Below are 23,348 nucleotides of genomic sequence, written 5' to 3'. Positions count from 1 at the left end.
AACAACAGCATGCACACACACACACCCCAACAGGCAACAGAGGCACGCATGCAAATACACACATAGAGAGAGACACAGAGAGAAACACAAAGAGAGACAGAGAGAATGAATAAAGCAAAAGTAAAGACATAAACAGAGGGTACCAGTAGGGAAATTAAATCCAATATGATAATGAAAAATCACTTACATGGAGAAAAAAATTCTTATGCCCAAGGTTGAGTGTGTTAATTCCTCAGTAGTTTATTATGACATGGCAGTTCAGAAATAGGCACTTAGAGACCACTAGGAGATCTCTGTTCCAGTAACAAAATACCAGAATGTTCTCAGCAATGCTCTTTTATTGGGAGAACTACATTGCAAGATTCACCTATACCAACACAATTTAAGATAATCACAAAACTGCCAGGCAGTGGTAGAGCACACCCTTAATCCAAGCACTCAGGAGGTAGAGGCAGGCAGATCTCTGTGAGCTCAAGGCCAGGCTGGTCTACAGAGTAAGCTTCAGGACAGCCAGAGCTACACACACACATACACAAACACACACACACACACACAAACAAAATAAACCCTGTCTTGAAAAACAAAAACAACAACAAAAGAAAGAGAGAAATGAAAAGATAATCATAAAATTGTGAATTTCAAGAGATGGAGATTATTTAAGGTGGTCTCCAAAATAAAATAGATTCCCACTCTCAAAGCATAGTGTGAGGAGAGTTACCTTTACTGACATTATAATTATTTTTGAGAGGTCCCCAAAGACACTACAGATTGAAGAAAAAAAATAACTAAACTCAAATGAGAAATGTCTTTATGCAGAACAGAGAGGAATGGAGACATAAAAATGCTAAAAATGCAAGCATATTAAAATGCACAATATAACCAATATAACTAACTTTACACTAAACTCTTAAATTATGAAAACTAAATTGAAAGGCATTCTGAGTCATTTTCCATATGGTGTTTATTACTTCATGTGTTTTACTGTAGAATTACTACAAAGTTGTAGAAGAAAGAGAGGGAAAAAAAACTAACCTTAAGGTTATCAAAGGTTTTGACAGTCTGTGCCAAGTCACTGACACTCCCTGGCGATGCTGTCCCCTGTCCCCTAGGGCCTGAGGATGCCCGTGAGCCGTCAATGACCTCAAGGCCAGAAAGCAGGGCCTCTGCACAGCTGCAGTGAGACTCCTTGGCTCTCTGACCCGATATCAGGTATGTCTTCAAACCTATGATGGATAAAAATTACAATCAGCACAGATGGAAACCACGGTTGGCTGGGACGCAGCAGGGTCTTGTTATCTGTGGGTGGAGAACACACTCCTGCAAGTGGAAGCATGGTGAAAATGTGAGTGCCAAGATTCACAACTGCCTTCCTCTGTTTTCCCAGACAGATGCGGCCTCAGAGACCCTTTGCCTTCAAGACACACCATTTGCTTCTATAATGTTTGCTCTGAAGAATAGGCTGACTGCATGCTTTACCTCTGGGAACTAAAATAAATGTTAACAGTTCTTCCACGAAGGCATCTTGTGCCTGCTGTGTGAAGGAAGCAGAACAGACAGGGGGCCAGTTCCAGTCTACTTGGCTTGGTTCTGATCTGTAAATACCCATCCCTGATCTCAACACCAGGCAAGGTTCTGCATCCAGGAAACTGTCCAGCTGTACTGCAAGAGAAGATACTGATGGCTTTTCCTGGAGGAGTACGTCTCCCAAACTACAGAAAAGGCTGAGCAAGCCTGAGCACAGCCTTGTGTTCCCAGGGTTGAGTATCCTGTGACAGCAGCCTGTCTCTGCTGCCGCAGTCCTAAAACACACCTCAGTGCATGTATCGCTGGGGTTGGTTGTTGCTTGGTATTTGGGATACCAGATCACTGTTCACTCACCAAGTACTTTACCAAGCACTTCCTAGCTGCAGTGTATGAAGAAGGATACAGAGGGAACGACAGGACACATGGGCTATGTCTGGGACCTGTGTGGAATCTCACTTGAAGGAGGAGCCCAGAAGACACATGAACAGGTGTGACAATGGTTGTGTCACCACCATGCAGGGTAAGGATATACAGGGTGTTCAAGGAGCATATGAGAGGCTACCTTGACTGTCCTCTCCAAAACTGAAAGTCTGCTACTATGATGGTATTAAGAGGCAGGGCTACAAGTTGTGGTGAGGCTCCTTCCTTGTGGACGGGCCTGTGGTCCTTATAAACGCTTTACGTAGTATCGGTAGCTTTTCCTTCAGTCCTGTAAAGACTAGTCCTTCTCTCAGAAGCCTTCAGATTGTGAGACCTAACTTTCTCTCTTTATAAATTACCAAGTCTGTGGTATTCTGTTATGGCAGCACCATCAGAATAAAATCCTCCTGAACAGCATGTCCTCCAAGTGAGGTCAGCCCAGTCATATATCCCTAGACAGTGGATATTTCTAGAATAGTTTGTGGGGATTTCTCCTATAAAAGAGCCTTTGGCAGGTATAGTTAACAGATAGTGCTGAGCTCAGTATGGTTGAATCTGTGTGTGTGTGTGTGTGTGTGAGTGTGTGTATGTGTGGTGTACATGTGTGTAGTATGTGTGGTGTGTGTGTGCAGTATGAATGGTGTGTGTGTGTAGTACGTGTGTAGTAAGAATGGTGTGTGTGTGTCTAATATGTGTGTAGTGTATGGTGTGTGTATGTGTAGTGTGTGTCTAGTATGTGTGTAGTGTATGGTGTGTGTATTTGTAGTGTGTGTGTAGTATGTGTGTAGTATATGGTGTGTATATGTATAGCATATGTGTAGTATGTGTGGTGTGTGTATGAGTGTGGTGTGTGTGTAGTATGTGTGTAGTGTGTGGTGCGTGTATGTGTAGTATGTGTTGTGTATGTGTGTAGTGTGTGTTGTATGTGTAGCACATATGTAGTATGTGTAGTGTGTGGCGCGTGTATGTGTAGTATGTGTTGTGTATGTGTGTAGTGTGCGTTGTATGTGTAGCACACGTGTAGTGTGTATTGTGTGTGTAGTATGTGTGTAGTATGTGGTGTGTGTATGTGTAGTGTGTGTTGTGTATGTGTAGTACATGTGTAGTATGTGTAGTGTGTATTGTGTGTAGTGTGTGGTGTGTGTATGTATAGTGTGTGTTGTGTATGTGTAGTACATATGTAGTATGTGTAGTGTGTATTGTGTGTGTAGTATGTGTGTAGTGTGTGGTGTGTGTTATGTATAGTGTGTGTTGAGTATGTGTAGCACATATGTAGTATGTGTAGTGTGTATTGTGTGCGTAGTATGTGTGTAGTGTGTGGTGTGTGTATGTATAGTGTGTGTTGTGTATGTGTAGCACATGTGTAGTATGTGTAATGTGTGTAGTATGTGTGTAGTGTGTGGTGTGTGTATATATAATGTGTGTACAGTATATTGTAGTGTATAGTATGGTGGTGGTGGTGGTGGTGGTGGTGGTGGTGGTGGTGTGTGTGTGTGTGTAGCCAGGGGGAGCAGCTCTCTGTAGCGTACTCCCGATGGGTGTCGCCACAAGGAAACAAGAAGAAAGAGTAAGGAAGGGGTTGGTGGAAAAAAGCCAGACATAGGATGGGGAGGGCAGTAGTGACAGGCAATGCTTCTGAGTCAGGCAGCCAATACAAGGATAAGGATGTGGTGTTTGAAGAGAAGCCCTCAGCGTGAGGCTCAGGCTCCATCACCTCTTAACTGTAGGGACTACTCATATTATTTTCTCATCTTAGAAGAGAACCACCCGTGAGACTGAGGTGATACTTCAAGGGTCCACATAGGGCCTTTATAGCAGTGTTCAGTGCACAGTATGCCTGATGATGGCAGCTATTATTACTAATGAGGTGACCGATCTGCTCATCCTCGGCAGCCTCTTTCATGCCCCTTCTACACAGGAAAGCAGGTTCAGAACTGCTCCAAATCTGTCTCTAACGTGGATCTTCCTTGGGGAGCTCGGAATGACCAATTTGTAGAGACAATACTGCTCTTGCACAAAGACCAAACCAAAACAAGAGAGGCTGGGAGATAAAAATAAGTATCTTTTTATTTATGTTTCAACATGGAGAGCTAAGTTTAAAGTGATTCCTGCTGCCCACACTAAAGGAACACAGCACGAAACAGAAAGGTAGGTTTAGCTCCCCAGTAAGATCCACTGTGTGAAAAGTTACTGGCTTGAGCCTAGTGTAAGTCTTAGGCATTAGTGTTAATGACTTAGTGGGTAACCACACTCATAAGCCCTGGCTTCTGATATGACTAGAGCAGCTCTTCTGGGCTAAAAGGCCCAAACAGGGCAGACAAAGCATTTATTTTGCTAAATGTGCATATACAGGAAAATAATTAGTATTATTTCCTGAAAGATTTCTTAATAATTCACTTCTTATCTCACCAATACTCATATCTTTGTTCAGCTTCATTTTACAGGGCTGCAGAGAGGGGAGGTGCTTCCTAATGCATTCCCACCTAGTGAAAGAAATTGTATACAGTGCTTTACATGGTTCACCTCCTTGAATATTTTCTTCCCTCCCTTCCGCACTGGAGATGGTAACCTGGACCCAGCACATGCTAGGCAAGTGTTTTATTTTATTAGCATACATTAATCATACAAAATGGGTTTCATTGTGACACTTTCATACATACATACATACAGTGTATTTTGGTCATATTCACCACCATTGAGACCTCTCTTGTTCAGCTACCATTCTTACTGGGTCTCTGTGTCTTGTGTTTTTTGGTCGCTCAGCGAGTTTAATTAGGGTTGCTTACAAGAACATGGGTGAGGAGGAGGCATGGGAAAATTACCAGTGCCTACTCAAAAAAGGAGATCTCTTTCCTCTTCCAGCAACCATGAGCTTCCTAAGGATCCTGGGGAGAGACAGGAGCTTAGAAAACCTTAATTTTTTTTTCTTTTCAAATTTTAAGGCAAGACCTTACTAAGTTGCTCAGGTTGGATTCAATCTCACTTTGTAGCCCAGGCTGGCCTTGACTATTTTATCCTCTTGCCTCAACCCCCTAAGTAGCTAGGATTCTAAACCCAACTTTCCTTGTGTATTTTCTCTGTATGTATTTGTGTTCTATACACACAGAGGCCAGAAGAGGATACTGGGAATCCTGTTCTATCACCACCCATCTATTCCCTTAAGACAAGTTCTACCATTGAACCGAGACCTAAGGCAGCAGCCAGCAAGTTGTCTCTACCACCCTACAGGACTGGGGTCACAGACACATGTAGCTTTTTAAGTGGGTGCTATGGATCTGAACGCCAATCCTCATGGATTGACAGCACGCTCCCTTACCCACTGGGCCATCTCTCCATCCCCCAAGTATTCTTAAGTACAGTCAGCCTTCTTTACCTGGAATTATTCATCTACAGATTCAACTGTGGATCAGAAATATATTTTCAGAAAATTATATCTGGGGCGCTGGAGAGAAGGCTCAGTGGATAAAATGTTTCATTAGGACTGGAGTTCAGATGCCCAAACCCCATGTAAAAGTGAGGTAGATGTGGCAGTTATCTGTAATTCCAGCACTGGGGAGGCAGAGGTGGGTCCCCAGAGCAAGCCAGCTAACTAGTTTAGTTGATTGATGGCTCTGGGTTCGAGAAAGTAGTTGGAAAGCTAAGGAAGGGGACACCCAAAATCAACTTTAGGCCTTCACATGCATGCATACACAAGTGTGTTCACACATGAGAACACATACATACATGCACATCACATGTATACACACGAAAAGCAAAAGAAAACGATTTCTGTATTGAACATATACAGACATACCTTAGGGTTTCTATTGCTGTGAAGAGACACCATGACCATGGCAATTCTTATACAGGAAAACACTTAATTGGGACAGTTTACAGTTCAGAGGTTTAGTATATTGTCACCATGGCGGGAAGCATGGTCAGTGTGCAGGCAGAATGACGCTGGAGAAGGAGCTGAGAGTTCCATGGATCAGCAGGCAGCAGGAAGAAAGAGAGCCACTGGGCCTGGATTGAGCATTTGGCTTTAAGCCCACCCCCAGTGACACACTTCTTACAGCAAGGCCACAGCTCCTAGTAGTGTCACTCCCTTTGGGGTTATGGAGGTCATTTTCATTCAAACCACAAGACATTTTTCCTTGTCTATTGCTTAGGTAATTCTGTGTATCAAATACTTACATAGTATTTACACTATATTAGGTATTATGAGCAATCTAGAGATAAAGTATATAGGAAAATTTATATAGATTATATGAAAATATGACATTTTAAGAAGGGACATGAACATTCTCATATTTTGGTGTCCATAGGGAATCCTCAAACCAGTTGCCCAAGAGTGCCTAGGGATGACTGTCATCAATCCTTTGAGGACAAAAACTCTGTCTTGCACACACTGATGAGCAGTTTCAGTGACTAAATGAATGGCAAGGTTCCCTTTAGAAAAGGATTCTAGCGTCTTCTAATCTGTCTTCTGCTGTGGATTATGCTCAAGGTTAATTAAAAAAAAACTGACTGGCCAATAGCAGGGCAAGAAGAGATTGGGTGAGACGGCCTGAAGCAGAGAGAATGATGGGAGGAAGGATGGCATAGGAGAGTCGAGGGACATGCCAGCCAGCCACCAAGCAGGCAGGACATATAGAAAATGAGGGAACATGCCATAAGTCAAGCAGAAAAGCACAAATAGAAATATGGGTTAATTTAAATGTAAGCGCTAGCTAGTAACAAGCCTGAGCTATCAACCAAATATTTGCAAATAATAAGAAGTCTCTGTATGGAAATTTGGAAGCAGCTACTGGAATGGGGAGCTGGTGGTGGGGACAGGAAAATGTCCAATTACAGTCTTCTTCAGTGGAGCTCTTGTTTTGGAATGAGAATTTCTCAGTCACTAGGAACCTAAGGAACTTGAAGGCCAGTATACCAGAAAGAGAAGAAATGAAGAAAAGCCAGGAACTAGTGCTCAAGACATGACTTGGGGGGGATGGTAAAAGAAAAATGTAACAAATGCCTAGAAGCCGACATCACTAACGATTTAAAACAATAAACACAATAGAGGCTTGGATGGCTCATAAACATCCTAAAATGTCTTTTCCCTTTGTCCTGTTAGAAATGATCAATAAGAAAATAAGAATTACAAGAATTAACCTACCAAATCACCAAAATCTATAACTATTTAGAGAAAAAACTTTTAATTTTTTAATGTTTCTGCTTAAGAGCAAAAGTTTGTTAAAAAATAAATATTTTCATCTTTTAACAATACAAACATTCTGTATAGGTCAAATTCTTCCAGTCCTTATATGTAGGCATTTCAGGTGGATTGGCATGGGACAGGTATTCTGGCACTCGGGAGTCACAGAATACTGAGTGTTACACAGCTCAGATGGACAGCCCTGCCTCAGGGAAAGGCTTCCCCAGTGTATCGGCTCTGCTCTGGCTGGAGAGGGTCTTCCAGCTGGGCATGTTTGCCCAGTGTAGCAGTTTCCCCGGGGAAGTTGCTACAGTTCAGCTCTGCTCCTAGGAGTGTAAACAACTCCGCTTTGCCAAAGGAAGGTTTCCCTGGCAGAAGTGTTACAGCCCGGCTCACTCTGCTCTGCCCAGGGTTGCTTCTGCTCCACCACTGCAAAAGAAGATCTTCACCCAAAGCTCATTGAAGGGGTTTATTGGAAGGAAGAATCCAGGAGAGTGGCTGCCCTTGCCAGAGTGGTAGAGGACAGCCTGGTAGGGGGAACAGCCACAAGCTGAACAAACACAGGGCTTATATAGGGCTTCCAGGGTGGTGATTGGTCAGATTTTAATGCTGAGCTCAGATTGGCTAGAGTTCCTGCTCGAGGATTGGTTTGTTTTCTGCACAGGGTTAGGGTCAGATTTGGCTCTGGTTTCAGGGCCAAAGTGTGTTTCTTTCTCTGGCCCTTTTTAGCCTTTTGGCTCCAATTTTAGGGCCAGGGTGTATTTCTTTCACTGACTCTGATTCCAGGGACAAAGTGTGTTTCTTTGGTTCTGCTCAGGGTGTGTTTCTTTGACTGGTCCCGTTTCCCTACACTATGTAAAACAAATGACTATGGGAACTGATTTGTGGGTTCAATATTTCACAATAAATCACAGGTTTTATCCAATAATATGTGTATACTGGTGAGATTTTATTTGTAAAAAAAAATTAAGTCCAAACAATAAAATCAACCCTTCAGCTGTGATGGTTTAACACCAGGCGTCTTCGCCAAGGCTTCATGGCAGCAACTCTGAAAGATCACACTGAGAACACCCACAGTGGCCGGCAGGTCCCGCCATCCATTCATTTGCTTGTTCACTTACCCAACAAACTCAGGGCATACCGGAGTCCTCACTGAGCACCAGGACCTGGGCAAAGGACTAGAACTCAGACACTGCTCCGGATATAGAAACTGAGCCAGGTGAAAATGTTGACCTTAATTCCCTTGTCTTTGAAAAGGAAACACTACAGGATAGGAATGACGCCATTTCATAGGGCTGCTGTGGACATTAAATGGTTTCTGAGGGGTAACTCAAGAAAACTAAGGAAGGGCATAAATGACTAAACAGATGAGTGGCAGGCCAGTAGTCAAGGGCCAGTAGTGAGAGTAACACAGGCCCCAAGAAGAGGGAATTCATGGGCCCTCGGCTCCTGTGACTTACGATTGAAGTCATTAAAGCTTTTACAATGAATGGGTAGATGGTAGGAGAAAAACTGTGAGACCCCAGGGCTTAAAGAGCCAGACAACTCACTAGTTGAGCCTGCTTAGGGCAAGGTGCCAGTGACTGAAACTGGCAACTAACTTACTGGTGTCTGAGAGGACAAGCTGCCTGTGCAGCAGCAAAGGCATCTGAGTCAGTTTTTGCTCCCAGGGACTGAAGCATGGAGCAGATACATGGAAAACAGATTCTAGAAAGACAGAAATTAAAATTGGAGAAGGGGCAGGGAGGCTCAGTGGTAGAATGTTTTCCCAACATGCACAAGGCTCTGTGTTCCAGACTCAGCCATGCAAATGAATAAGTGAATCTGAAAATGTGTAACAGGTAAATAATGGGGAAATCCAAATAAGACTACCCTGAAAAAAGATATAAAGTCACAGGTTCCTCGGTGAAAAAAAGTCAGTTCCAAAAGGCCACATACACGTGGTTCCATTTTAGTGAAATGTCCCCCAAAACAGGGAGCCTCATGGGGACAGAAGGCAGCCTGGTGTTGGTCAAGGGCCTGAGGAGATGACAGGATGCTCAGAAGAGACAGAGGCATGAAGGGAAATGGGGGCCCAGGCTAAATACTGTGGAATACTATGAGACAACAGAGTTTAAAAGGACCAGCAGTAGTTATGAACCAAGCCTGCTCCAGTGCCAACAGAGAGGTTCCCTGTGTGGAGTGACTACCTGTCAAATAGAATCGTGGTGATGGTTATGCCACTCTTCAATACGCCCTAAGTCACAGAACTGTAGACTTTAGAGAGTCACTCCTCAACAAATCAAAAATGTTTCACAACAAAAAGAAATAAAACTAAGTAAACTCTGATAAGATGTGAGAGCTCTAATATTTCAAGAAGAAATGAGCCAGGAAGAAATATACATGCCTCAAGGATTCAAAGTGAAGCATGTGCAGTGGCTGGTAAAAGAAAAATAATATTTTAAACGGGGGGCTTAGAAATAGATAATGTGGTAGAGTTAGGATGGAAAAACATATAAATAAGAAACAGTGTTAAATAACCTTGAAGAACTGAAATTTCTACATGGCAAGAATTCAAAAGTCTGCGAGAGATTAAACTCAACAAAACAAAACTTGACCTTCACAAGATATCTCTAAGAATCACCAGATTTGTAGCTCTTACTTCTGCAGTGCAGCCAGAAAGGCTGGGCCAACACCCAGCTTGAGTGTTAGACTGCTGACACAGCTCCTCCACAGCATGCGGGCACCACACAGCCTCGCTGAGCTCCCAACACACGGTGGGAGCTATAGACGCTGGCACTGCACCCAGGCATGGGTTTATGGGCAAGGGTGATCTGTGCTGACTCACGCTTGTGGCTTCTGTACCCACACCTCTGACGAACATCTTCAGCTGGGAAGGATGGTGACACAGATTCTCAGACCAAAAGTGACAAGTCTTCTGTAAACTTCAGGTTATACAAAGGGAAAGATAGGTTTAAGAACTTGATTAACCCTTTGTGTGAGTAGCCACTCAAGGCTTCGCCACTGGATGCTTTCTAGAATGTTTACCAGAGTTTCTGGCTTTCTTCTAAATCACACTGCAGTTAGAGGGACATTATTATAGAAAAGTTCTCTCGCTTTCTGTGTGTGTGTGTGTGTGTGTGTGTGTGTGTGTGTAATGTGCACACATGAGCATGCGTGTGTCTGTCTGTGTCTCTCTTAGATATTTTGTCTGTAAGTTTATCTGTGTGCCATGTGGGTGCCTGGTACCTGCAGAGGCCAGAAGAGGGTGCTAGTGTTATAGATAGTTGTGAACCACCTTATGGGTGCTGGGAATTAAGCTTGCCCAGGTCCTCCGGAAGAGCAGCCAGTGCTCTTAACCACTGAGTCATCTCTCTGGACTGTTGCTCTTTTGATGAGAACTTTGTGTCACGGATGCTGCTGTGTCTGAAGCAATTTCTCTGATTTCATTTCCTTGTTTCTGGGGCACATGGCAGACTCAAGGTCCCAACCATTTGTTTGTTTGAATTAGTTGATTAGACTGACCCAGGCTCTATAACTGAGCTACATCCCTAGTCTCACTATACTTTTTCTGACAATGTCTCACTGAGTTGCCCAGGCTGGCTTTGAACTCACTCTGTAGTTGAGGCAGGCCTCAGAATTGCAACCCTCCCACTCAGCCTTCCAAGCAGCGGAGATCACAGCCACTGGCCTAGTTCCAAACCCTTTTCCTTGTGGGCACCCCAAGGTCCCCGATTTCATTTGTATAGCAGCAGCAGCCTTTCATTCTCAGGACCATCAAAACTGTCTGTGTAGTAGATTTGCAATAACCTCGGAAATGCTGTCTGTATACTCATGTGAAGCTGACCCTCTGGCCTGAGGGAAGGCCAGGGAGTGAGGGACTACCTTCCCACTGCACCGTACAGGACTGTCATTTTTGCCTTAAGAAAACCACAACTGTACTGTAAACTCATGCATAAGCCGAAAGCAAACACAAGGTGGCAGGGAGTGAGTGCCCTTGTTTGAGAGGACAGGACAAGAGCGTGTGGCAGGGCTCCCTGACAGAGACACTCGGCTTACAGAAAACACTCGAGAGAAGGGGCTGGAGGAGCCCTCAGGGACTCCCTCACCACATGGTGGCAACTGGACTCCACTCTAGACCCTGGGAGAACCACTCCTGTGAGAGCCGGAAACGGGCAGAAGTCCAGGAAGGAAGGTTCCAGAGGAGAGGCGCTGGCCCCAAAGACGACACTGAGTATGCAGAGAAGTTAGTGTCACAGGAAAGTAAACTCTATTTAAAACTGGGCTTGGTTTTGTTAACACAATCCACACTGTATACCAACATGTAACAGGGGCCCAGGATGACAGGAAACATTCATTTTCTGTATTATTACATATTTTGCTTATCTGTGTCACGTTTTAAAAGAACATGAACTCCATGTGGTGGTTTACATCTCTAATCCCAGTACCCCAGACTTAAAGATGGGAAGTTGAAGGTCATCCTTGGCTATGTAGTGAAGTTTGAGAACAGCCCAGCCTACACAACACTATCTCAAAAGAAAGGGAAGGGAAGAGGGCAGAGGAAGAGAGAAGAATGGGGAGGAGCCTGCCTGGGCTACAGAGTTCCAGGCCAGCACAATATAAAACCTGGTGAAGGGGAGGGGGAGGAGAAAGATGAAAACCTGAATTTGTTACAGAATATTTTAAACAAAGAAAATGACCAACGAGATACCACCCACACTGTCCAAGCCCTGTCCCCAAGCTCTTACTTACTATGTGCACAATCCTAAACAATATGCAGCATGAACACACCCTTTAAAACTCAAAGGAGGTAGTGGTGAGATGACTCAGCAGGTAAAAGCAAGCCTGGTGACCCGAGTCCGTCCCAGGAATCACATAAAAGGAGACAAATGAGTCTTGAAAGTTGTCCTCTGATTTCTACATGGCTGCACTCACGCATATACATACATACATACGTACACACACATACATACACTAATTCATATGGATGACATCACTTCTGACCAGTACCCTTTCTAGAAGCTGCTGTTTTTGTGGAACATTCTCTTTGATATTTGCTCATATTGACATATGTGATTCATGTTCACCACTTTTCAGCATTACAAGCTTTCCCACTGAATACATGTCCTATGATTTGAAAGAGAACTTGCAGCATTAACTGAAACCAACTCTGAACTCCTGAGTCCTAGCAAAAATAAGAAATATGCCAAGCATGAAGGTGTACACTGCAAATCTGGCACATGGGAGTTGAGGTGGGAGAAAAACAATATATGATAATAGGATTAAAATATATAAAATGTCACTGTGAGACTTGCCTGGGCTACAACAGTTCTAGGCCAGCACAATGTAAGACCTAGAAGGGGGCTCAGAGAGAGAGAGCTTGTGTTCATGACTGCTGCCTGTTGAGCCTAATGTGTCTCAATCTGCCATCATTAATAAACGAGAAGTGGCCATAGAAATAACCCAAGACCAGGCTGACTTATGACCATAGGTCAGAGATAAGTGTGGCCTCCAGCCACATGGAACTGGATTTAGTGCTGGAACCAGAGTTGGAACTTCTAGATGGTCCAAGAAAATGAAGTGGGCTTCTACTCAAGGCCCTGAATTTGATGCAAGGAACAAAATGATGCAGGGAGAGGCCAGTGGACTGGATGGAGCAGTCTCTTGCTGAGGTCTGTCTAGTTCAGGAGCCTAGAACCATATGCAGATACCAATCACTTCAAACAAGGCAAGTATGATGGAGAATCTGGACTTGTCATTGTTATAATGCAATTTAAACTTGAAGTAGCTGCATAGGGCTGTCTGCTACCATAATGAACAGCAAGTTCCACACTCACCCTCACTGCTGGGGTGCAATGAACTGGAGGCAGCTCTTTCTACCTTCACTAAACAGCCACCAGGGGGTTAAAAACTGCAACAGAAAGTGGGTAGAATAAGAAGGATAGCTACATATGAGACCATTAAATATGAACGCTTGTTATAATAGCATTCAGGGGCCAATAATACAAGGTAGACATTTCCTCATGCAGCAGCAATAGCCACTTGAGAAACAGGACTACACAGAGTGGCAGGTAACCTAAGAAAAGAAACTGGAAGTACTAGGAACATTTGCATATCTTCAGAAAAACCTTAAATGAGAGGAAATTTTGGTTTAAAATGTAATTAATGGGCTGGAGAGATGGCTTAGAGGTTAAGAGCACTGGCTGATCTTCCAGAGGACCCAGGATCAATTCCAAGCACCTACATGGTGGCTTACAACTGTCTGTCACTCCAGCTCCAGGGGATCTGACACACTTTCCTGGTCTCCAAGAGCACCAAGCACACAGACATATATGCAGGCAAAACACTCATACATATAAATAGATATAAAAGATTTTTTTAATGTAATTCAGAATTTGTATCTAAATAGCTTGACCCTGACACATTATTCTCAAAAATGTTTTGGTATGAATATTTGTTAAATATACTATACTTTCCCCTTTATTAAATACTCTAAACTTTACTATTTGATCTCTCAAAACAAATTGTGACACAAATACCTGACACCTGGCCTCACTGCTTTTTCATGCCCATTACAAGTGACGCATGCATTTCAACACACCACTGCACAAATGACCATGTTGGGGGCCCTCTGACACCGTGGAGTTTCAATGTTTAACTAGGCACATGGCCACAATGCTAATAGGATTTGTGCCTGGAGAATGTGTTCCAGGAAAGGTTTTACTCCACTGTTCCTTGCACTGAGGTTTTACCCAGGGCAAGTTTAGAAAGCAGAAAGAATCCAACTTGGGTCATCTCAACTCCTCCTGAACCCCACAATCTCCAAGCTTATCCTACTGTTCCTACCTCCCATTGTGTAACTTGTCCAGTATCAGTCACCAGGACGGTAAGGACAGCATAATCCCATGGTGCACCACTGTGCTATGATTGAGCATAAAACACCAGACCCCTACTCAACTACCTCCATGCTCTACCTAATCTGGAATGGTCCCAGTAGGCTCATATATTTGAATGCTTGGTGCCTAGTTGGTGGAACTATCTGGCAAGGATTAGGAGGTGTGGCCTTACTAGAAAGGGTATGTCACTAGGGGTGGGCTTTGAGTTTTCAAAAACCCATGCCATTCCTAGGTAGGTATGTGTGTGTGTGTGGTGTGTATGTATGTGTGTGTGTGTCTTTGATTGTTTTGTTTGTGCTTATGTACTGTCTGTCTGTATATCTGTCTGTGTCTCCCTTTCTTCCTCCCTTCCTCTCTGCCTCCTAGTTGTGTCTCAAGATGTAAGCTCTCAGCTACTGTTTCAGTGCCATGCCTGCCTGCCTGCCACCATGCTCCCCACCGTCATAGTCACAGACATGCCCTCTGAAGCTGTAAGACCCCAATAAACTCTTTCTTCTGTGAGTTACTGTGGTCATGCTGTCTCTTCACGACAATAGGAAAGCAACCAAGACCATACCTCACACCTACTCAACAGGAATGTGGATAACAATATCTGGTCCCCAAGTCACAAATCAGAAGTCCCTGTATTACAGCATCTCCTCGGTTTCTGCAAAGCCTTGAATGATGGGGCCTCCACAAAGAAGATCCAGAATAAGGCTCTGACCCTTTGAGGGTACATCCATCATAAGATCCCTGTGAGGGTCTTTCAAATATTTTAAATTCCCTTGAGCAACACCTTCTGGAAGCAAGGCCAAGCCACAAAGTCTCAACTCTAGCAGACCCAGTGACTCCTTTTCATTAAAAACATTTATCATCTTTACTTAAATTGTAACATCCTCTTTCTAAACTGAAAGTAATATTAAATTTACAGACAACATAACCTTTAATCACTGAGACCATCAAAAACATTTCTAGAAAGTTTCCCAAATGCCTCTTCTGCTTTTAGTCATCTGTCCTTAGACAGAGCAGTGAGTGTTCAGCAGGGTCAGTAGTCTTAAAAGTGGCTGAAATCTGGGGAGAGTAGGGCACACATGTAATTCTAGCACTTGGGAGGTAGAGGCAGGAGGATCAGGAGTTCAAAGCCAGCCACAGCTTCTTGGCAAGTTCCAAGTCAGCCTAGCACTATATAACAGGACCATCTCAAAGAAATAAAACTGAAACGAACAAAAAAAGAAAGCATTCCACAGTTCTATGCATGTGTAAATGTGTGTGTAAAAACATGTTTATGATAATATATCCCTGTGTGTATATATATGTACATACATATCTATCTGTAGACCATTTTAAAAGGGAATATTAACTCCTATCTTATTCATTATTTCAATAAATAATAAATTTGTAGAACCTATCCAAATGAAGGCACTAATGTGTAGGCAGGCCACCAAAATCACAGATGTCTACCCTACTCCCACAGAGTTCGGCAGAAATGGGCCTGAGGAACTGTGACATTCAGAAATGACAAGGGAGGTGGATTTGGCAATGAGTCTGAGGGGCAACAAGTGGGACAGATATCATAAACACAAACAAAACATTCAAAGGCAGCCAGGAGGGTGGAAAAAAATCAAGATGGAAATGGATCACTAGGTCAAATGCTTCTAGAAAGAATAAGGCCATCTGAAAAATGAGTCTGGACAACCAGGAAGTATGTCAGGAGCCATGTTGAGGAGAAACTGCTAGGCAAGAAAGGGCACAGGCTGACAGGGTAGGCTAGCGTGGTCATGAGGTATGGCAGCAGAATGTTGTGGCATGGCAGCCTGGGAGGATCGATGTGGAGAGAGAGTCTGACACTCAGAGGAAGACTGAGCAGCGTCAGGATTACACAACCCAATGAAAAAGTTAAGAGGAAGAAACACTAAGTGCTGGGCCCCTCTGTGGGCTTTAGGAAGAGGGTGTGTTTAGCTTGGTAGACTGTGACAAGAAGTTCATACCGCTGAGGTATGGTAAAAGCCTCAACCAGTTCTCACAAGAACTACCTCATGGAGATTTTAGTTTGCACTTCAGAATTACTGGTACAAGATGTCCCAAGTCTCCTACTGGAATAAAGGCTCTGAAGAGAAAGAATCTAGACTCTTCCAGATGAACGTGCTGCCACCAGATGACAGTGGGAGCCAGCTATCTCAAAAGTACTCAGCAGGCAAAGAAATCGCAAAGGCATAAGCTAGGCAGTAATGTGCTTAAGTGAGCGGATATGAACCTGAGTAAGTGGACAAATTGATATCTCAAGAAACTGGTTCATGGGCTCAAGCTCACATCATAGGTAAAACAGAGCGAGGTCAGGAAGAAGACTGATAGGATGTAAATAATTCCTACATTAAGAGACCTAATAACTCTACTTTTTAAAAAGCAAAGAATCTGAATAGAATTCCTCAAAAATGCACATTTGGCCAAAAGATGTGTGCATGTGAAAAGCTGTCAACATCATTAGTCAACAAGAATATGCAAATCAAAATTACAATGCACCTGTTAGGAGAAACCTAGCTAACTACTCATCACTAATGAAGTCATGGACATTAGAGAACCTACAACCACCACTTCACTAAACCAGCATAACCCCTAAGGACAATCTAAACATTTGTCATTATACCCACAGATAAATGTAGTCTTTAACCCCCTCATCAAGGAAACTGCTCTTTGAGACAGGTAAAGACCACTACATAAAACCACAATAAATCTTGGGAAGCACAGTACCAACAACTACAACTACAAAACAACCCTGCACAGTGATCACTGTGGAAAAGGGGAAAGAAATATTGTAAGAGCCAAAGAATCAAAGAGCTTGCTGTGAAATTGTGTTTCCTAGGAACGTCAGAAGCTATACCCATAAAGTCCCAACAACATGGCTGCTTAAGCATGAGCTGAACATATATGATATCAATAGACATTCCAAAGTAGATAAGGAAAAGCCTACGAGGCCTCAACTCTACACAAAGAACCACAGACAACTAAGGATGCTGAGAACAGGAGAAATAGTCTCCCCCAGGGAGGAGCACACACCACTTGGTTGTCCAACACCAAATGGTCAGCCCTGAAAACATATATATATAATATACAGACTGAGCAGATTATATTTATGACTATATATATGCATATAATAATAGTGAAAAAAGGTCATGCATTTGAAAGAAAGCAAGAAGAGGAACATGGGAAGGTGTAAAAGGAGGAAAGGGAAGGGAAACTATTGTAATTACATCTTAATCTCAAACATTTAAAGAAATAAAACTACAATGATGAGAGCTGGGCATGGTGGTACATGCCTTTAATGACAGCACTCAGGAGGCAGAGGCAAGCAGCCTACAGAGCAAGTTTCAGAAGAGCCAGAGCTGTCATAGAGACACTCTGTCTTGAAAAGCAAAAAGCAAACAAACCCAGCTACAATGATGGGCTGGCAGATGGCTCAGTGAGTAAGCTGCCCATGTCTAAGGACATGAATTCAGTCCCCAGGGTCTATGGTAGAAGGAGAGCACTGACACCCACAAGTTATCCTCTGACTTCCACATGTAATGTGCGCCCCCCACGAAAATAAACAGGGTGCTAAGGAAATGGTTCAGCCACTAAGAGCACTTGTTGCTTTTACAGAGGACCCAGGTTTGGTTCCCAGCACCTACATGGTGGTTCACAATCATCTGTAAATCCAGTTCTAGGCGATCTAATAACCTCTTCTGATCTCTGAGGGCATCAGGGACACAGACATAAATGCAGGCAAAGCCCTCATACACATATAAAATAAGACTTAAATAAATGTTCCCACCCACTAAGAGAGGGACAATTGAAAACAAAGATGATGGTAAGCAAGGCTGTTGAGGATAAGCACACAACAGAAGCCTCTAACTTTGCTGCTGCTGCTTCACGATGCAGCTCCCACAGAAAGCACTCTGACAGTTCCTCCAAATGCTAAACATAGACCTGCAATGCGACCTAGGAATTTCACTCTGAGGTAGATGCACAAGAGGAACCATAGCCCTTATCCATAGAAAAACATGTAATGTCCACAGCAGCATTATTCATAACAAACAGAAATGATACAACGGTCCACCAACCAATGGCAAATCCACATGAGAAATCTTGTTCTGCCAGAGATAGGGATGAAGCCCTAACACTTGTGACAACAGAGTGAACCTTGGAAACAGACCCAAAAGGTCACACAGGGCATGGTTCCACTTATGTAAACATCCTGAAGAACAGTGGGGGAGACTTTTATAGGCTTCCAGTACCCCTCACAAAGCACAGTGATTAAGACAGTGGAATACAGACACAGAAACAAATATAGACATTTGACTCACAATAAAACTTCCGTTGTGGAATAGAGGAAAGGAGGCTCTGAGAGTAGACTTTGGATAAAAGTGGACACCTTTTCTTGCCAGTTCCACTATGCACATGGTAAGTCCGAACATCAAACATTTCAGAAATGCAAATTAAAACTCCATGAGTTTTAACTAAATACCTATTGGTATGATTTTAATAAAAAAGACATAGGTCCTCACAAGTCTCTGGGGTAACAGGAACTGTCATGGAAATGAGGGATGGCAATGTAAAATGGGGTAATCACCATGGGGAACCTCAACCCTAAACTCAGTGACCTCAACCTTGTATTAACACAAAACACTATACACCAATATTTACAGCAACTCTATTCACAGCTGCCCAAACCTGGAATCTACCAGCCCTTCAGTGGGTAGGTGGATAAACACTTTGGTTATCTATCCACACAATGGAACACTGTTCAGTAGGAGTGTGTTACACATAGACATAACAATTAGGATGAATCTCACATGGAAGGAAACCTGTCATAAAATCCACGTACCATATGACTCTGTCTCAATGACGTGTCCCTAAAGGGAGAGGCCCAGAACTCTCCTCGCCATCACGAGGGCAGCATTTCTAGGGAGTGACAGAACTGCTCAGTACCCTGATTGAACTTGGACCATAAAATCTATACCTGTGTCAAAACCCATAGAGCTGTATTCCAAGAGCAAACAGAGCACTTTACAAAAGATAATTAGCAAAATAAAATTGTATGACCGTAGCCGTACAAGTCGCTACTCACAAGAAGTTAAAGTACCTGTGTAAACCAAGCCTTGTGTGGTATTCAGACTAGCTTTGTTTGTTGAGCCAAGCAATCCAAATGTGCAGCAGCTGGTGAATGGATAAACTGTGGTATATCCACACCACGGAACTGACTCAGAAGGAAGGAACTAGATAATCCATGCTACAGCATGGAAGAATCTCACACTCAAAATGATTAGAAGAAGAAATCAGATGCAAAAGGCTACACACTGCCTCACTCTGGTTATAAAAATGTCTAGAAAAGACAAATGTATAGACAAAAAGTAGACATGAGGGTTGGCACTAGGGGCAGGCAGTGCCTGATGACGAATAGGAAGAGCCTGGTGGGTAATGGGAATGTTGTCAAACACCTCTCTAAATTGTCTCCAAACAGGTGAACTGTACACTTTTTAACAGTGGGATTTTTATGGTGTGCAGATGACACTTTCATAAACTGTTAGAAACAATGCTTAGGTAAGTAAATATCTGTTTGTCTTCATGTGAACTTGCCCCTGCCTCACAGTATACACACACACAAATCAATTTTATGTGAATTACAGACATACATGTGAAAAGCTAAACAAAGGAATATTTAGGAAACATAAGGAAAGAATTTTATGGCCTTAGAAGTAGGTAGGGAAGTACAGCACAGAAACCACAGACCCGTCAAGGAAAGAGTAATAAACGCATGTTGAATTTTGTGCCAATTGCCAATATTTGACCAAATGGCCCATAAAAACAGCAATTGCATAGAAAAAGGAAAGTCCAGTATGAGAGTACAATCATGCTTCATATGTAACTAAACCTAACTATAAAGAGCTCCCTAAAACCAACAAGAAAACAAAGGCAGGTCACTGTGGGGAAATGTGCAACAAACTTGAACAATCACAAGGGAGCAAACCCAAGGGAAACAGCCACTGACTGAAAAGGCACTCAACCAAAGAAGCGCCATCCACCAGAGTGGCTAAGATTAGATCTAGAAGCAGGTGGAGCCAAGGAAGCCGGCAAACCTTGTGGGTGGGCATATCAACAGTAAAGCGATTGGTAGACAAATCTGAGACTGTCTACTGGGGATGGGAGACTCTCACATTCCACGGTCTAACAATTCCTCTTCTGGCTACTTATTTGTCTAACAGAAATGCAGGGGAGGGTGAGCCACGTTACTGCAAATGAACTTTCACAAGAGCTCTGCAAAAGCCAAAGATGGACAAAACCCAAACATCCACACAGACTAAGATGGGATCGGATGATTATGCTGTGGTCAGAGAATACACTGCAGAGTGAAAATGAAATGAAAACCACAAGCAGTGGGAGGAACCACTGAAGAATACAAACTTCAGATTCCATTTATATGAAACTCAAACACAAGCAAAAGTGGCAGAAGTCAGGGCACAGGATCCTGTTGGGAGGAAGAAGTAGATAGTGGTAAGGGGGGGAGGGGTAGGATGTTCTATTTTATCTGGATGATGGTTGTGGATCTGCAGTTTATTTTGTGATAGGTCTCAAGCATTTTTTAATGCATGGAAATTGTACTTAAGTGCAAAAAATAAATAAGTATTTGAGCTATAGAGACAACTCAGTAAGTAAAACACTTGCCACCTAAGAATGAGGACATGAGTTCAGATCCCCAGAAACCACATGAAGCTGGACACAGCAGTATGCATATGGAATCCCAGCACTCTTAGTGCAGGATGGGAGGTGGAGACAGGAGAATGCCAGGAAGCTCACAGGCCAGAAGACCTGACATAAGCAGCCATGAGCAAGATGTGGAAAAAGACAATGACTAACACCCAAGGCCGTCTTCTGATCCATATGTATTCTATGCATGTACACACCCGCATTCACACACATGAACACACACTCAGAGCTAAAATAAAAAGCATTCAAATGTGGCTAAGGCATTATATAAACCTAAAGGAACTAAACAGCTATGATGACTAAATGCAATAGATTAGCCTTGACGAGCTCCTGGTGAAGACAATAAAGGCTCTAAAAGGATACTGGACAATGGGGACATGTGAATATAAACACTTGATGAGAGAACTTTGTCAATGTTAAATTCCTTTTTTTTTTTTTACAATGTTTGGGATTGAACCTAGGGCCACACACATGCTAGGTAAGTGCTCTACCACTAAGCTACATCCTTAGCCCTTTGGTTTTCACATTTTGCTGGTGTGTGTGTCTGTGTGTGTGTGTGTGTGTGTGTGTGTGTGTGTGTGTGTGTGTGCGTGGAGTGTGGGAGTGGACATGCCATGGCACATGTGTGGCAGTCAGAAAACAACTTTGGGAGTTGGTTCTCTCCTTTCACTGTGGGATCTGAGGAAAGAAGTTGGGACATTGGGTTTGTGTGTCAAGTACTTTTACCCACTGAGCCATCTTCACTAGCACTGTTTGTTGTTGTTGAGATAAGGTCTTGCTATGTGTAGCTCAGGCTAGCCTCAAACTCACAACCCTCCCGTCTCAGCCTCCTGGGTGATAGCATTACAGGTATGCACCACTATGCCTGACAAGGCTAAGCTTCTTATGGTTTGTTTTGTCTATGCAGGAGAAAGTCTTTGCTCTCATAAGATATGTGCTAAAGAATTTGGGAGTAGAGTGCCACAATGCCTACAATTTACTCTGTAATGATTAAAATGCTCCCAAAGGAAACAGACACAGCCACACAGCTGTACTTCCAGGTCCTCAGGAGACAAAGGGCCCATGGGCTTAGGAGTTGGGAAGACAGCTAGGACAACACGGCAAGATCCACACCAGCACATATGTGTGCATATACAGGAATTGTTGAGTACACACATTTGACAGATGGTATGACATATGTCTCTTATACTGGTCTCAAATGTTTTGTAGATATGAAATTTGTCAAAATGAAAAGCTGGTGGAAAAAAAGCAAAACCAGGAATAAATCAAAGAGCAGGCACAACGGGAGGGCAAAGTTTCATGCTCACAGGAACAACACTTGAGTAAGAAAACCAGAAAGTAGAGCAAAGATGTGACCACCAGAAATGGCAAGAACGTGGTCACCTTCAGTAGGGAGAAGACAAAAAAGAGTGGCTGCTGTTTTTGCAGACTGGTAGATTCTGGCAGTCACTTTCCTACGATCCGACGGCCTGATATATATGCTTCACAGGTACCATGCTTCACAATTACTGTAAGATTTATTGTTATTAATTTTAATTATGTGTAGGTGTGTGTGTCAGTATGTGGGTATGTGTATATGAATGCAAATGCCTGAGGAGGCCAGAGGCATGGGATCCCCCTGGAGCTGGAGTTATTGACAGCTGTTACTTGCCTGGTGTGAGTGCTTGGAACTAAACTCAAGTGTCCAGGAAGAGCAGCAAGCGCTTTTAACCACTGAGCCACCTCTCTAACCCCATGCATGTGTCACACATTTTTAAAAAGAGGTTTGCAAAAGCACAGACTAAGCAAGAATTGCAAGTCAGACTCTGGATACAAGGAAAAGCAGTCCAGCCCCTCAACTTCATGCTGCTAAGAGTTTGGGCCCCAGTATCCACTTCCCCATGGCATAGTTACACAATCACGACAACACTAGGCATTAGTATCAATGTGTCACTGTACCACAAGGGTTCTCACTATTGGGTGCCTATGTGAATATACCTAACCTAAGCTTCAAACAGACAGATTAAAGGTCCTGGGAAGTGGCCATTATTTGCGAAACAAAAATTTCTATAGGTTTTGGCCTGTCAAGGGGCCTTTAATGAGAGTGTCAGATTTTAAACTGAAGGCAAGTCCTCTTCACATTTAGGGTAGGCAAACCATGGACGCTCTCAATGAAGGCCCCTTGACAGGCTAGCATCAACGTTATAGTTACACTTTAGCTCTGGATTTCAAAACCAAATTGCCTGTGTTCAGAACCAGCCCTACAAACAGCCTGCACAGCTGGAAGCAATTACTTACTCTCTCTGTGCCTCAGTTTCTTAGTCTGGAAGGGTATGACAGTGTCACCTGTCTTGTAGACATGACAAACATTATAATGTGCTCACAAATGCAGCTGACATGCACAAGCACTGACACTAACCTGTTTAAAAATGTTGTAATTACTTGCTCACAAATGCAGATAGACAGAATACCCAAAGACTCCTGGCACTGAGGAGCTTCTGATGTAGCAGCTTCCCTGTGCCAGCAAGGAGAGCTGGAACCCTGGGCTGCGTACAGCAGACGCAGCCCTTCCCACTTCTATCACTAACTCTGGGAAGGTGGAGAGAACATGGTGGCTGCTCTCATCTAGAGCCCATGCCAGTTGTCTCTTG

At 43.3% G+C, this 23,348-nt stretch overlaps 1 protein-coding gene across 2 annotated transcripts in view; it reads right to left on the bottom strand.

The window, feature by feature from the left end:
• The window catches only part of Adcy9 (adenylate cyclase 9), a 129,048-nt gene that overhangs the window by 38,428 nt on the left and 67,272 nt on the right, over nt 1–23,348 (bottom strand). For both annotated transcript variants that reach the window (XM_013121709.3, XM_005081664.4), the window contains exon 3: nt 1,033–1,223. In XM_013121709.3, coding sequence (XP_012977163.1) covers nt 1,033–1,223 — 191 coding nt within the window. The remainder of the gene's footprint in view (nt 1–1,032; nt 1,224–23,348) is intronic.

The sequence above is a fragment of the Mesocricetus auratus genome, unplaced genomic scaffold (assembly GCF_017639785.1).
Source record: "Mesocricetus auratus isolate SY011 unplaced genomic scaffold, BCM_Maur_2.0 Super-Scaffold_100007, whole genome shotgun sequence".
Taxonomy (NCBI): Eukaryota; Metazoa; Chordata; class Mammalia; order Rodentia; family Cricetidae; genus Mesocricetus; species Mesocricetus auratus.
Note: the sequence above shows the minus strand (reverse complement) of the source record. Positions and strands in the feature narration are given on the sequence as shown.